This window comes from Saccharomycodes ludwigii, chromosome III, assembly GCF_020623625.1.
Source record: "Saccharomycodes ludwigii strain NBRC 1722 chromosome III, whole genome shotgun sequence".
NCBI classification, from domain to species: domain Eukaryota; kingdom Fungi; phylum Ascomycota; class Saccharomycetes; order Saccharomycodales; family Saccharomycodaceae; genus Saccharomycodes; species Saccharomycodes ludwigii.
In genome coordinates this window covers 1,108,759-1,123,785 of record NC_060202.1, presented here as the reverse complement: position 1 = coordinate 1,123,785, position 15,027 = coordinate 1,108,759, and the positions used below count along the sequence as shown (strand labels likewise).

Below are 15,027 nucleotides of genomic sequence, written 5' to 3'. Positions count from 1 at the left end.
AAGTAATATTTGTAATGTACAATTTTATATGGTCAAGGCACTTTTGTAGGTATATACACTTATATATATATAAATTGCAAATGTAAATGACTAGTTTCTTTCAAAACAAACGGCAAAAAAACCTATGCCACCATCTTTTTTAGGCAAAGCCCTGATGCAACTTTCTGCTAAGGCAGTTGCTTCTTCATCTTTGGGGAAAACCTGCTCGAACTCCTGCAATAATCCTCTGCGTGGCCAATCAGGGATAACTTCACTTCTTGGCCGTAATTTCCAGCCTTGCTTTTTAACTTGTTTATCTAATAATAAATCTATAACCACTCTTTCGTTTTCTTCTGGATGAATAGAACAAGTTGAATAAACTAATTTCTTTGCATTAGGAAAGCTTAATGCATATTTTACAATCTCAAATTGAAAAGATGATAATTTAATTAATCTATTTTTTCTTTCTATTTCATCTTTGGAGTCAATACTTTCCTGCTCCTGCTCCTGCTCCTGCTCCTCTTCCCCCTCCTCCCCTTCCTTGTCTCTCTTATCTTTATTTAATTTGTCAACTATTTTTCTGCCAAAAATACCACTACCACTACATGTTGGATCCACTATAAATCCAGTAACCTGTGTATAATCTTGTGGGGTGGCCAACTTTGTAAAATCACCAATATTGACTTTAACCAATTTTTCACATCCTGCAATTCTTAACATTTTTGCTAACGTTTTACCACGTTCTGCATCTTTTTCAAATGCAAAAATTTGGTACGATGGATCGCTGTTTTTTTCATTAACAGCTGGTCCATGAGTATCGCCAAAAATATAAGAAGCTATATGGGTGGTTTTATTACCTGGTGCAGAGCATGAATCAATAATAATATCGTTATGTTTTGGGTTCAGAATGTGGGCAGGGAAACATGAGGCTCTATCTTGAATAATAATCTTACCTCTCTTATACAATTCATGAGAAGTTAGTTTCGATGATGGCAAAACTCCAAATAGATTTGGAATAAATTCATCATAATATATATCGGTGTTATCCTTGATTTCCTCCCAATGACTAACTCTGTTTATATATTTTTTCCTCAATTCAGAAACACAGTTTTCAATATCATCTATCTTAACTAAATTCAACCGAAACCACCTAACTGGTGTTATATCAGAAAAGGCATCTATGTTGTTGTTGATATTTTTAGCATCCTCATTCTTCGATATTTTATGTTTAATTTTGAATCTAACCAATTCAGAATTTAGCCTGGTTTTATGTTTAATTACAAAATCTTTGATTGGGTGCTTTCCCATTTGTATTCTTTTAGATTTTGACAAAAACAAATCATGTATTAATAATTTCAATGTAATTTCGCTGTAAATTTTTACCTTTTTGTTTTTGGTATCAACGTTATCAATACCATCAACCTTCTTTTTACGTAGCGGTATATCTTTATCAATTTTAGATCTTGTATACATATAATTTAATAACTCAGAGTAACTATAAACAGAATTTACTAGTGCAAATATGTGTTTTGGATTACTCTTTAATTTATAACGTTTACATGAGTTTAAAACTATACTTTGTAAAGAGCCACTTGTTCTTTTGGTAGTTTTAGATGCATTTAACAAGTCTTCATAGACCCAGGTAGCATCTCTATATAGATTCATGTTAATATTGTTAGTTTTTTTCTTTTTTTTCTTTTTTTTTTTTTTTTTCTTTATTTTGTTCACACACTTTAAGTATTAAGCCAACCTTTGTTAGTTTTTCTTTGCACTATTTTTAATTTCTTTTCTTTTTTTTTTCATTTTTTTTTTCCATTTTTTTTTCCATTTTTTTTATTAACGTTAAAAAAAAAAAAGAACAATAAAAAAAAACAAAAAAAAAAATAAAAAAATAAAAAATAGTGCAAAGAAAAGCTAATTTGCCATGTTTTCGTTTATCGTTGTATGAGATTTTGCCAAGTTTAGCTATTTATTTCATGCCATTTACCTTTTTATCATAAACGTAACCCAGTTTTTAGTAATCATATAAAGTAATTTGCCTTGAGAAATCAATTAAAAAGTTAAATTAAATACACTAGCTTAGCTATAAATCATATATCTTTTCCATCAATATCAATAACAACGGAGATAAAGAGAAAGGGAAAAGCTTAAAAGAACTTTCTTTAAAAAGTAAACAACCAACTTTATTACAAAAAAAAAGAAAAAAAAATATAAAAAATACATATTTATAATGGATTCTTTGTCTAATAATGATACAGAATCTAATTCTGAACAACAACAAAAAAATCAGGGTAAGGTCAATAAAGAACTTACTGAAACTCACCTTATATCCACTAACAACGACAATGACACTCGCAAGAAAAGAAAATTAACTATTGTTCCCAAAAATACTAAATCCAAATTACATTATGTGCCTTTAAAGACTGGAGTCTGTTACGATGTTAGAATGAGATATCACGCTAAAATTTATACCTCTTATTTTGAATATATCGATCCTCATCCAGAGGATCCTAGAAGAATATATAGGATTTACAAAATATTATGCGAAAATGGTCTTATTGTTGATCCAAGCCTAAGTATTGATGAGAATACTGATGATGTCGGTGAATGGATGCTGAGAATTCCGATTAGAGAAGCCACAGACGACGAAATTTTGGAAGTTCATACATTGGAACATTTAAACTTTATTAAATCGTTGCCCAAAATGGAACGCGAGGACTTGTTGAAAAAAACTGCGACAGGCGATTCCGTGTATTTTAACAACGATTCATATTTAAGTGCTAAGTTGTCATGTGGTGGTGCAATTGAAGCTTGTAAAGCTGTGATCGAGGGGAAAGTTAAAAATTCGTTAGCCATAGTTAGACCTCCAGGTCATCATGCAGAGCCACAACAAGCTGGCGGTTTTTGCTTATTCAGTAATGTTGCCGTGGCAGCCAAAGCAATATTGAAAGCATATCCTGAAAGTGTTCGGAAAATATTAATTTTAGACTGGGATATTCATCACGGCAACGGCACTCAAAAGGCATTTTATGAAGACAATCGTGTTTTATATATCTCATTGCATAGATTCGAACTGGGGAAGTATTATCCAGGTACCAAGTGGGGTGGACATGACCAATGTGGAGAGAAGGATGGAGAAGGGTTTAATTGTAATATTCCATGGCCATGTGGCGGTATTGGTGATGCTGAGTATATATATGCCTTTCAAAGAATCATTATGCCAATGGCGCAAGAATTTCAGCCTGATTTTGTAATTATATCATCTGGCTTTGACGCCGCTGATGGTGACACTATAGGTCAATGTAACGTTACACCGAGTTGTTATGGGCAAATGACCCACATGCTAAAATCTTTGGCCAATGGCAAATTATGTGTTATATTAGAAGGTGGTTACAATTTGGATGCTATTGCAAGAAGCGCCTTAGATGTAGCAACAGTTTTAATCGGTGAACCACCAAATGAAATCAGCAACAAAAATAGTGTTGTGCCTAAGCCTGAAATTATCAAAACAGTAGCAGAGGTCATTCAACAGCAATCTAAATACTGGAAATGCTTTCGTAGTCCCTACGGAAATGAATGTTTAGATAAAACACAACCAATCAACGAAAAATTACTCTCTAAAAATTTTCCCCTACAGAATTCTATAAGAGACCATCAATATGAGTTATTGGCTGATGAATACAATTTCTTTTCATTACCCCTATTAAATCTAAATACAACAAATTTCATTCTATCACCACATACTGTTTTGGCAACCACTTTTAAGCCCGTTGAAGAAGTCAGTATATTTGATTCGACGGATCTAATAATTCATATTCATGATACTCCGGATATGTGGGGACAAGCAGATCCTTTAACTGGTGTTTTAAACGCATCAACTACCATTATAATAGACAACTCCATACAATTAATAAAATGGTGTAAAGAAAAGAATTATCATTATATAGACATAAATATTCCACACTCGTTATTTGAAACGGATAACTATTCCACAATTATGGCATCACAAGAAGTAATGATATATCTATGGAATAATTATCTACAGCATTTCCCCAACTTGCAAAAAATTGCTTTTGTGGGAATAGGTGATTCGTGTTCCGGTTTAGTGCATTTGTTGGGGCATATAGACACTAGAGAAACAGTTAAATGCTGTATTTCCTTCATTGATAAAACATCTTTAAAGGGAATTGTCCCCTTGATAGATGAATCCCTGGTGGAATGGTATTATAAGAATTCGCTAGTTTTTGCATCTAAAAACCATTCGTGTTGGCTATCCTCTACAAAACCTAGGAAGAAATTTGGGAGGGTTTTAAAAACAAGAAGTGACGGTATGAATAATGTCTTTGATGAGGGATTTGATGAAGCTACTGATTTTATATTGGATAGTTTTGAAGAATTTGATGACGATGAAGATGACGATGAAGAAGAAGAAGAGGAAGAAAAAATAAAAAGGGAAAATGGTGTTTAATTGGATGAATGGCATTAGTATTGTATTAATAATATTAAAATAAAGAAATAAATATATATACATAACCAAATTTACTTTCAGTGCAAGATTATTGCTTATTATTTTCAAATGCTAAATAATAATAATTAAATTTGTGATTTAGGATATGACTGGGAAGGGGAAGGAAAAAAAAAAAAAAATTTAAATAGTGGTGCTTGGAAATCTTCTTTTAAAATCCTCCTCCAGTTTATCCACGTCAACAGTTACTAATTCACTAGGTGTATCACTTGCGGACCTAACGTCTCCATTTTTTGCAAGGGTGATTTTTTTGGAGCCACTACTATGCAAAAACTTTGGTTTTTTAGGCTTCGGTGGTGGTAATTTCTTTTTCTTTTTAGATTTGGCCAATTCAGCATAATTGATCCTAGTACTGGTACTACTACTAATACCACTACTATTAGCAATATTACCTGTAGCACTTAATGGAGTAACTATAACACTTTCCTTCCTTGAATCCTCACTTGGGTTTCCTTGATCTACATATTTGCCATAACCGTTGGTTGTTTTACTCGCACCGAGTGATGTGTTTTTATGAGCAGATAACAAGTTTTGAACACGTTGCTCAATGCTACTTTTCTTTGGAGCAACAAAAGATTTAGAAGAGGAAGCGTTATTATCAATAACATTATCACTTGGAAGTTTTGTTTTATTATTGTAAACAATGGAAGTAATCCCTTTTGAAGTAGAATTTGCTGCAGGGGGATCCATTTTTGGAATAATCACAGACCTCCTTTTTGAATGGTAGCCATTTTCTTCTTTAACTCTTTCCTTTTCAGTATCACCAGACGGTATTCTGGAACCGAACGAAGGATCCATTGAACTTTTCCTACTATTACTGGACGTTTTTCTTATTGGACTAATAGCACCATTCTTAAAAAAGCTTTTAGTACTATTACCAGTGTTATTATTTTTAAGATCTATTTTATTATTTCCTGAGATACTTTGATACGGCAAATTATTACCTGTATTTTGCTTTGAACTCGATGAACGTAAGCTTTCCCCTGTGATTAGACTTTTCAATTTACGACTAAACCTAGAAGTAAAACTACCACCGGTGGAAACTTGATCCAAACCACCATTGTTGACGCTAAAATTTCTATTGTTAAATGTTACATAGGAGGGTATTTCATTGTCGGAGGAATTTGAAGAGGCAGAAGTTGTAGAAGAAGAACCACTTATATTCGAATTCATAACAAAATCCGTCTGGACTTCAGAATCAACATATAATGTACTTCGTTTACTTGTTGAATTGGATGATCCACCACTGGTGGCCACAATTGATGGATTATATGAATTGGTACCAAATGAGAGACTTGGTTGCAATTTGCTTGAGCTAATATTGTTAAGGGAGCTTCCAGTGTTAGTGGTCGTAGATGGTGCACTTTTGGTACTGATGCCTTTAGCAGTGTTATACAACTTATTGAATGGATCAATAGTAGCATCTTGTTGCTTCTTAAATGGCTCTCCTGTTTGTATATTATTTGATATAATATTGGATGGTATCATGTTGTTATTAATGGCCATCTTACTGGGAAATGTCGTAATAGGAGGTGCAATAATAGGCAAAGAGTTTAGTTGTGGATTAATTCCAGACATAATTAAGGGCTGTTGTTGTTGTTGAGCCAAAGGCAGAGGATTGTTAACTCCTGAATTAACAAATGAAAACGGTGCTGCCGTTGTCACTGAACCCAACATTGGCTGTTGATGTAAGATGAAAGAATTTGGAGTTGGGAAATCAGTTGATATTGTGGTGGTACTACTATGCGCATTTCTAATACCATTGCTATTCTGTAATGCCGATAATGCTCTTTCTTTGTAGAAATCTGTTATAGGACAAGGAACACCTTGTAGATTTGAAACTTGATTTAAAACTTGATAAACATTTGGTCTTTCTGTAGGATTCACCCTCAACATGTGACCGATTAGACTCTTCAAATGATCGCTATAATGTGGTAATGCTGGAAATTGGAACCTTCCTTGCAATATAGCATGATCACCACCACCATTATTTTCAAAAGGTGTAGTATAGTAACATAATTTATATAAATAAACACCCAGTGCCCAAATGTCACTTTTTTCATCAATCGGTAATCTTTTATTTAGATCTACCATTTCGGGAGATCTATATTGTGCTGTTGTGTTGTGCATTATATCATTATAAACAAAATCCATTTCTTGTTGACTGGTTGGAGGTCTAATAACTCCACAAACACTGCCAAAATCACATAATTTAAAAACACCTTGCTCATTAACCAAAACATTTTCAATTTTAATATCACGATGAAGTAATGGAGGAAGTAATTTATGCATAGCGGCTACAGCTTGGGTGGTCTGGCTCATTATATCTAGAACCTCATGCTCTGTTAATCTATTTTGTAGCCTTGTATTTAAAAAATCGATTAATCCACCTCTGGAACAGTATTCCATTAGTACAAAAACTTCATAAGTGTTTGCATTGGTAGTGGACCTTGAAGCATGAGAATCTAAATATGTAACAACATGCCTATTGCCCTTCAATAATTTCATGCAATCCACCTCTGCTCGTAAAGTATTTAATGATTGTTTATTAGGAACAACAACTCTTTTCATACATGCTTTTCTGTATAATCCGGCAGATGGTCCCTCTAAAACATTTACGACATAAACTTGAGCAAAACCACCTTCTGATAAAAATTTAATCACGGATACTTGATGTGATCCAACAGTCAGTGTTGTATCTGGCGGATACTTTGGTGGTTTATTCATGATATTATATATGCTTTTATTTTATTTATTTATTTTTTTTTTTTTTTTTTTATGAATATATATATTTTAAAGTTAAAAAAAAATTAAATGTATCAAATTGAATATGAAAAATAGAATAAACTTGAACTAAATTCTGGATAAAGAAGATTTTAGTGTAATTGAATTAACACGTGTAATAAACCAAATAAGCCTCGCTTATTCTGCTAAATGTGCGCATTTTTCTATCACATAAAAAATCCCCGGTTTTTTTTTTGTTTACAAATTTCCAATTTCGTCATTTTTGTTTGTCAGAAAAAAAAAATATTCTGATATCCCGAATGTCCTGCGGTCAAGTTACTTTTCCATCTTTGTTAAGTACATTGCCAACAAACTTATTCTTATTTTCATTTCTTTGTTTTAAAAACTTGCGTTCCATTTCAATATCCACTTTTAGAACATTAGAGCTAATTTGCTAAGGGGAGGGGAAATTACTTGGCTATCATCATTGCTTTGGATTTAGAAGTTAAATTAAATTAAACTAAACAAAATAGAAAAAATGCCCTCTTTACTTAACTCCAGATCATTTGGATCCAACAATTGGTGCATTAAATTTGAAACATTGTCAAACAATAACAATGTTAATAATCTGTTAGTGTCTTTAAGCAATGGTGAATGCCATGTTTTAGATAAAAATACTTTACAATCAACTACAGTTGCCAAAGTCGGGAATTCCACTATTACTGGAATGATCAATTTTGCAAATGATAATGACATGACTAACCTATTTGCTGTATCATGTGATAAGACAGTCAAAATTTTTGATATCAGGACACCAACAAAAGCTGAAGTTGTTACCACGCTTAATTCAAATTCCCCCATAACTGCATTAACCTATGATCATAACATATTATGTTATGGTACTGAATTAGTAGGAGCAGATGCGTCCATTCACATGTTTCATAAAAAAGCCTTTGGTGGAACACCGTACAGGTCTTTTCTTGATAGCCATAATGCTGATATTACTTGTTTAAAATTCCATCCACAAGATCCAATGATTTTCAGCAGTGGCGGCACTGATGGATATTGTAATATTTACGATTTAACTCAAGAAGATGAAGAAGATGCTTTGCATCAAGTCATAAATTTTTCTAGTATACACTCCTGTGGATTCAGTTCATTTAATAGAATTTATGCTTTAAGTCATATAGAGACCTTTGCTATTTATAGCTTGAATGATAAAAGTGATCAACTTAATGAAAAACCTGCAAAAGAATTTGGGGACTTAAGGAAATCTTTGCAATGCAACTATATTGTAGATCTATATCCTGGTCTAATTGTAGCAGGTAGTAACAACAACTCAATAAAATTAATTCCATTTGATAGTGAAACTGAGAATTTTAACACTTCTAAGCATATTGAAATAGACAATTGTCAAAACGGGGAGGTTGTAAGAGATATATTTATACCAGTGGGTAACAATAGTAACAATTTGATATATACATGTGGGGAAGATGGCTTTGTTAATTGCTGGAAGGATGATAGGATATCTAGTTTGAAATTACCCTCTTCCTTCTGGGATTACTCTGAAAATATTGAAGTATTTGGGAATACAGTAGTTGAGGTTGATATGGACGATGATGCTAACCCTGTTGAAGAGAAGAGAAGAAACATTACTGAGGAGACTGGTATTGATAAACATAAACGTAAAAAAAAATATGATAAAAACGACAAACACAAGAGTAAAAAGTATAGTCGTAAAGATGAAGATCATCGTTATAAACCATATTAGGTCATTATTATACCTTTTTTTTTTTTTTTTTGTAAGTTACTGGACATTGTGAATATGGAAAAACAAAAACAGTATTTGAATAGGCAACATTGTACGTTGTTATTTATTCTTGGATGTTCAATTATAGTATTATTATTTGATTTCCGAATAAACTGAACTTTATTTTCTTTATTTTGTTTGCTTCTTTTCAAAATAAATAAATAAATAAATTGAGTAGTAAAATTTAACGTGTTTGTATTTCTGGTTATAAAAGATGTGGAAACTCAATCAGTAAATGATAATATTATTACAGAATGTGGTTTTGTGTGTGCTTCTGCAGAATTTTCTGTGTGTTTTTTTTTTTTTATTTACTGGGAAAAAAGAAACTGTATATAAAAAAAAAAAAAAAAAAAAAAATTTAGAAAAAGTAAAAGTTTTTTTTTTTTTAACGTGGTGTAAAATTATCAATTGTTCGTATAATTAATTACCTTTCCTACTGTTATTATCCACTATATATATATAAATATATATTTAATACAGGTATGTTTGTGAATATTAAAAGTTAATCATCCTTCTTTATAACTTTTATTAATTTTCTCTCAGAGTCTCAAACTTTATATATGTATATTTCTCTGTTTCCGATCTACTGCTAAGAAAAATACAAAGACTTATAGCTTAAATATACAATGAGTAGCGTTGTTAACAAAAGTGGAACAAGGTTTGCTCCAAAAATTAGACAACGTAGAGCTCCTACTTTAAAACCATCGAAAATAACTACTGAGAGCAACCGTAAAGATAATAATCCTGATGACTTATCCAATATCGATAACACTTTAGTAGAATCACAGGAATCAAAGGTCAATGATGTTGTTACCAACTCTATAGTAGACATGGACTCTTCTACGCAAGTTTCTTCAACCCAACCACCAACACAACCACCAACACAACCACCAACGGCATCACCAAAGGAATTTAATGAAAATAATAATAATAATATTAATAATAATAATAATGAAAATAATAATAATAATAATAATAATAATAATAATAATAATAATAATAATACAGAAGCCATCACCAGTGTTACCAATTTGATGCCCGATGTTTCATCGTTAGGAAGTACTGCTAAAAGGCGTGGCAGCGTGAGATTAGATTCCATTTCTTGTAAAAGAAAACCATCCATTGCACTTTCTACATCAACAGGTCAAGATCAAAGAAGACTTGTGAGCTTAAAACAGAAATCACACCTTGTAACTAATAATGATAGAAAATTAAAGGCGATGAAAAGACGCAGATTAAGTTCTAATAGTTCCAATGCCACATCTTCCACCAAAGCTATGAAAATTAGACCTGCAAATCGAATTAGCGTGATTAGTAGACCTAAATCTAGGGAATCCTCGCCAGATGATGTTAATTTTGATGCTGTTCCTGATAAAATGGAGAAGGAGGATAAAGGTAAATTAAACTATGTTGTTTCCAAACTAGGTGATATACCCGACGGCTTAACTGAAGAAGAAAGCGTAAAATATGAAATTGATATTAATACTTTTACTATGGCTGACCTATGTAAGCCTGTTTTGCCTATTGGCTTGATTAGTGAGAATTACCATATTTCAGTAGCTGCAGAAAAGAAGAAATTGGAAGAGCGTAAAAAAAACAGGAATTTAAGAAAACTAGCTAAAAATGAATTTAAACCATTGATGTTGCTAACTTATGAGGAGGATGAAAGAGAATTAGAGGAACGTAAAAAGAAGCAGGAAAAGTTAGAAGCTGAAGAATTAGAGGTTGCTCAACATTACCAACCTCAACAGCAACAGCAAAATACTTTACAGTTGCGAGTTAACCAAGATGGTGAAATCGCTGTTGATGAAGATTCCACACTCGTGGATAGACACGCAAATGCCAACTTGGTTAATATGCATAAGGAAAGGCAAGATGAAAACCCATTTGAAAATTTATACAATAGCGCTTCTTATTCCAAAAGACAAATAACAGATGCTTGGACTGAAAAAGAAGAATTAACATTGTATAAAGCTTTGTCTATGTGGGGTACCGATTTCAACTTGATAGCTCAAATGTTCCCATATAGAACAAGAAAACAAATAAAGAGTAAGTTTTCCTTGGAAGAAAAGAGAAGCCCTGTGCTTATAGAGCTAGTACTACGAAGAAAGATACCGCCTGACTTTACATCATATTGTGTATCCATTCGTAAAGAATTCGATACAATAGATGAATTCAATAAGAAAATTGAAGATATGAGGAAGGCACACGAGGAACACATGAATCAAATTCGTATTTCAAAGGAGAGTGCTAGAATAGAAGATCAACAAAAAGAAAGTGGAGTTATATCAGAAAAACATATTGGCAAGTTTGATTACGATGGTGATGATTCTGAAAAAGTGAAAGAGGATCAAGCGAATAAGGCTTCTGGACCAACCATGGGAGGCGGTATTATGACGAATACTATACCTGCTATTGATCGTAAGGTTGCTGGCGGTTTAAGACAAAAGGAGTTAAAAAAATATCGTAAAAAGGAAGTTATTTTAGGAACCATTGATGGTATAAAAAAAGATAAATAGGGTAAGGCATTGACCAAATGAATTTTTTTTTTTTTTATTTTTATTTTTTTGACGTTTGTTTAAGAATTCTATAAAATTTAATTATTTTTTGCTTTATCAAAAAAATAAAAGTTTTAATTAGATTTCAATCATTGAGGTTGAATCATCTTGTAAAAGTTGATTTCTGACATTTGATAACAAACATAAAAATAAAAGAGCTACTTTATTTTCCTTCTACAGCCACTTTGCACTATTTATTTATTTATTTATTCAATTCATTCATTTTTTTTTTTTTTTTTTTTTTTTTTAATTTGTCCCCTCTTTTTTTCTTTCTTTCTTTTTTTTTTTTTGATAAGGAAGTCTTTAGCTATCTTAATACCCCTAAAGTGTATTTCAGCAATATAATTTATAAGGCTAATTCATTAATTAAAACACTATCAGTTTATTCTAAATTTCAATCTATTTGTGTTGTACGCAGAAACAAATCATAAAAATAAAATAATTGACTGAAAAAAGACCTACAAAAAAAAAAAAAAAAAAAAGGATGTGCGGGAGATATGCTTTATCATACAATGTTGATCAATTACCTCAGCAAATATCCAAATACAAATCATTAAATGAACCAAGCCTACCAAAAATTGATGATGATTCTAAAAAGGATAAAGGATATAATGATCTTGAGATAGCTACCAAGTATAACACCAAATCATATAACATTGCACCAACGAAATGCTGTCCCATCCTATTAGAACATACCAATGAAATTTTACTCATGAGATGGGGGTTAATACCAGCTTGGAGTGAAACCCCTGTAAAATATAATACATTTAATGCAAGAATAGAAAGTTTGAACAGTTCAAAAATATGGAAAACAACAAAATCAAAAAACTATTACTGTGCTGTTCCTATGAGCGGATATTATGAATGGCACCAATTGACTAAGCAACCATACTATGTTAGAAGAAAGGACGAGAAAATTATGTTTGTTGCTGGATTATACGAAATTCATGAAAAGAAAAGTGGTGAAAAATCATACAGTTTTACCATAGTAACATCGCCGGCTCCCAAAAATTTAGAATGGTTGCATTTGCGAATGCCAGTTATCATTGAACCTGGATCTCAGAATTGGGAATCCTGGTTTAAAAAGGGTGAATTACATGAGCCTAAATTTGATGATGAGCTGTATGAATGTTATCCTGTTACTAAGTCTGTAGGTAACGTTAAAAACGATAACAAGGGGCTAATAGTTAAAGTAGAAAATGACAGTTCATCTATTAGATCTACACCTTCCTCTTCTTCAAGTAGCCCTCGTAACCATAGGAAAAGATCCGTTGATGTTTCGCAATTTTTCACAAAATCACCATTAAAAAAAAAAAAAAATTAAATAAAAAAAGCGAGACCAAATGAACACGAATGGAATAAATAAAACTTTTTTTTTTTGTTTTAAATATGCCTTTGAGTTAAGAAAAAAAAAAAGATACATACAATAACATAAAGTGAATACATGCTATTATAAAATTAGTTATATATATATATATATATATATATATATTAAACATACTTTTTTAATAATAATAAAAAAAGACACATTAAAACTAATTGACTATTCAATATACTCTACAACAGTTAGTAAAAATACACTGGAACTATGTATACAAATTATGTTTTAGATATAAAAAATTTCAAAGGAAACGTTGAAATATCAGTTGTGCCCAAGTCAAAAGGCATAGCCAAAAGTTTTTTTTATATAATAATATTTACTATACTCATGGGATTTATTTCGCCCTCAATTTTTTTTAATAAATTGGATGTTCATTACAATAACTACATAAAATTGTTAATAATAATAGCAATCGATTTGATTATTTTCAAATTAAATCTAAACTTTGGAGAACGTTTATCTATTTATCCAAGCCATGGTATTTTGTATGAAAAATATAAAATTCCTTATATAAATACTAATTCACTGTTTATTGCCAAACAAGACATTATAAATATTGTGATTAATGAAGTTTTTGTTAAATCCTGCAGAGTAGTTCATATGCTAGTTGTAATTAGAAAAGACCGTTGCAATAACACAACAACTTTATTCAAAAATACTATGCCTCGATTAAAAGATTTAATAGAAATATACAACATATGTCATACCCATTTTGGTAGGTCAAGTTCCCATGGTGCCTGATATCCATTATAGAGGAAGAATTAAAAATTAAAAATTAAAAATTACAAAAAAAAAGGAAATCTTGAGAAAATTTACTCTATAAATATTATTGAATAATACCGATGTCACCAAGCGCGTATAATTTTGATTTGTTTCATCTTTTCTTTTTATTATTTTTTTTTTTCTTCATTCTATGATTAATATTTAATGCACTTTATCTTTTCAACCCAAATATAGAATAAAATAAAATAAATCTAAAGGAGAAAAAACGACCAGCTACATCGATTTAATATAATTATTTATACCTAAATATATATATTCCTCTAAGAATATGGCTCGAAAGTTAAAGGGAAAGAAAAATGGTAAAGGTTTAAAGCATCAACTATTAAATTACCAGTATTTGGAAAAGAAAACAACCAATAATCATAACAGTAAACATATCAACACAACTGGTAACAAAAGTCAAACCAAAGATAAGAACACAGACAAAATCATTTCGACATCAAACTTACCTAAAAAATCAGCATCTTTAACCGTTAAAGACAAATTCATACCGTTTGATAATGAAGATTCTACAGTCATGCTAGTAGGTGAAGGTGATTTTTCATTTGCCAAATCATTAATTGTAAACAAATATATAAAGGCCGAAAATTTGATTGTAACAAGTTATGATAGTGGTGTTAAAGAACTAACTTTAAAGTATCCAAATAGTTTCCAAGAAAATTATTGCTTTCTAACACAATTGAATATTCCTATTTTTTTTCAAATAGATGTTACACAATTAATTAAATCATTTAAATTATCCAAAAGAACAACTTGGAATAAAATAGTTCCTTCATTTGATGATAAAAAAATAGACTACATAATGTTCAATTTCCCACACAATGGTAAAGGTATTAAAGATCAAGAACGTAATATCTATGAACATCAAATTTTAATGTCCCGATTTTTCCAAAACTGTTTAGAGTTTTATAAATTGGTCAATACCAAAAAACAAAGCACTTGTTTGGCGGGCTATTTAACGAGTTCTTTAACTGGCCCCTCCACTAGTAATCACAATACTGATATCATAGGGAAGGTTATTGTCTCATTATTTTGCGGTGAACCGTATGATTCTTGGCAAATTAAGCTCCTAGGTAAACAAAACGGTGATTGGAAAGTGGAAAGATCCAACAAGTTTCAATGGGATCATTATCCTGGGTATAAGCACAAAAGGACTAATAGTGAAATGACTACGACTAAACCCGCCCAAGAAAGAAGTGCAAGAATTTACATTTTTGAACAAAAAAAAAAAGACAAAAACCAACAGTGATAGAGAAACTGCTAAAAA

General features: G+C 31.3%; 8 protein-coding genes across 8 annotated transcripts; 6 read left to right on the top strand and 2 right to left on the bottom strand.

Annotated features, from left to right (window-relative positions):
• Window positions 1-90: 90 nt before the first annotated feature.
• Window positions 91-1,644, bottom strand: RCM1 (rRNA (cytosine-C5-)-methyltransferase RCM1; the record flags this gene model as incomplete). The annotated part of the gene is made up of 1 exon (XM_046077435.1): window positions 91-1,644. One exon carries the CDS (start codon window positions 1,642-1,644, stop codon window positions 91-93), a length of 1,554 nt encoding a protein of 517 aa, XP_045935200.1.
• A 565-nt stretch (window positions 1,645-2,209) lies between these two features.
• HDA1 (histone deacetylase HDA1) lies at window positions 2,210-4,447 on the top strand (the record flags this gene model as incomplete). Its single annotated transcript, XM_046077434.1, has 1 exon — window positions 2,210-4,447. One exon carries the CDS (start codon window positions 2,210-2,212, stop codon window positions 4,445-4,447), a length of 2,238 nt encoding a protein of 745 aa, XP_045935199.1.
• A 180-nt stretch (window positions 4,448-4,627) lies between these two features.
• On the bottom strand, window positions 4,628-7,231 carry SCDLUD_002754 (uncharacterized protein; the record flags this gene model as incomplete). The annotated part of the gene is made up of 1 exon (XM_046077433.1): window positions 4,628-7,231. One exon carries the CDS (start codon window positions 7,229-7,231, stop codon window positions 4,628-4,630), a length of 2,604 nt encoding a protein of 867 aa, XP_045935198.1.
• A 535-nt stretch (window positions 7,232-7,766) lies between these two features.
• Window positions 7,767-8,999, top strand: SCDLUD_002753 (uncharacterized protein; the record flags this gene model as incomplete). Its single annotated transcript, XM_046077432.1, has 1 exon — window positions 7,767-8,999. One exon carries the CDS (start codon window positions 7,767-7,769, stop codon window positions 8,997-8,999), a length of 1,233 nt encoding a protein of 410 aa, XP_045935197.1.
• A 665-nt stretch (window positions 9,000-9,664) lies between these two features.
• BDP1 (transcription factor TFIIIB subunit BDP1) lies at window positions 9,665-11,557 on the top strand (the record flags this gene model as incomplete). The annotated part of the gene is made up of 1 exon (XM_046076959.1): window positions 9,665-11,557. One exon carries the CDS (start codon window positions 9,665-9,667, stop codon window positions 11,555-11,557), a length of 1,893 nt encoding a protein of 630 aa, XP_045935196.1.
• A 523-nt stretch (window positions 11,558-12,080) lies between these two features.
• On the top strand, window positions 12,081-12,920 carry SCDLUD_002751 (putative peptide hydrolase; the record flags this gene model as incomplete). Its single annotated transcript, XM_046077431.1, has 1 exon — window positions 12,081-12,920. One exon carries the CDS (start codon window positions 12,081-12,083, stop codon window positions 12,918-12,920), a length of 840 nt encoding a protein of 279 aa, XP_045935195.1.
• A 264-nt stretch (window positions 12,921-13,184) lies between these two features.
• Window positions 13,185-13,718, top strand: GPI15 (phosphatidylinositol N-acetylglucosaminyltransferase GPI15; the record flags this gene model as incomplete). Its single annotated transcript, XM_046081440.1, has 1 exon — window positions 13,185-13,718. One exon carries the CDS (start codon window positions 13,185-13,187, stop codon window positions 13,716-13,718), a length of 534 nt encoding a protein of 177 aa, XP_045935194.1.
• Window positions 13,719-14,028: 310 nt separating this feature from the next.
• BMT5 (25S rRNA (uracil2634-N3)-methyltransferase) lies at window positions 14,029-15,009 on the top strand (the record flags this gene model as incomplete). The annotated part of the gene is made up of 1 exon (XM_046077430.1): window positions 14,029-15,009. The coding sequence occupies one exon, from the start codon at window positions 14,029-14,031 to the stop codon at window positions 15,007-15,009; it is 981 nt and encodes a 326-aa protein (XP_045935193.1).
• Window positions 15,010-15,027: the final 18 nt, after the last annotated feature.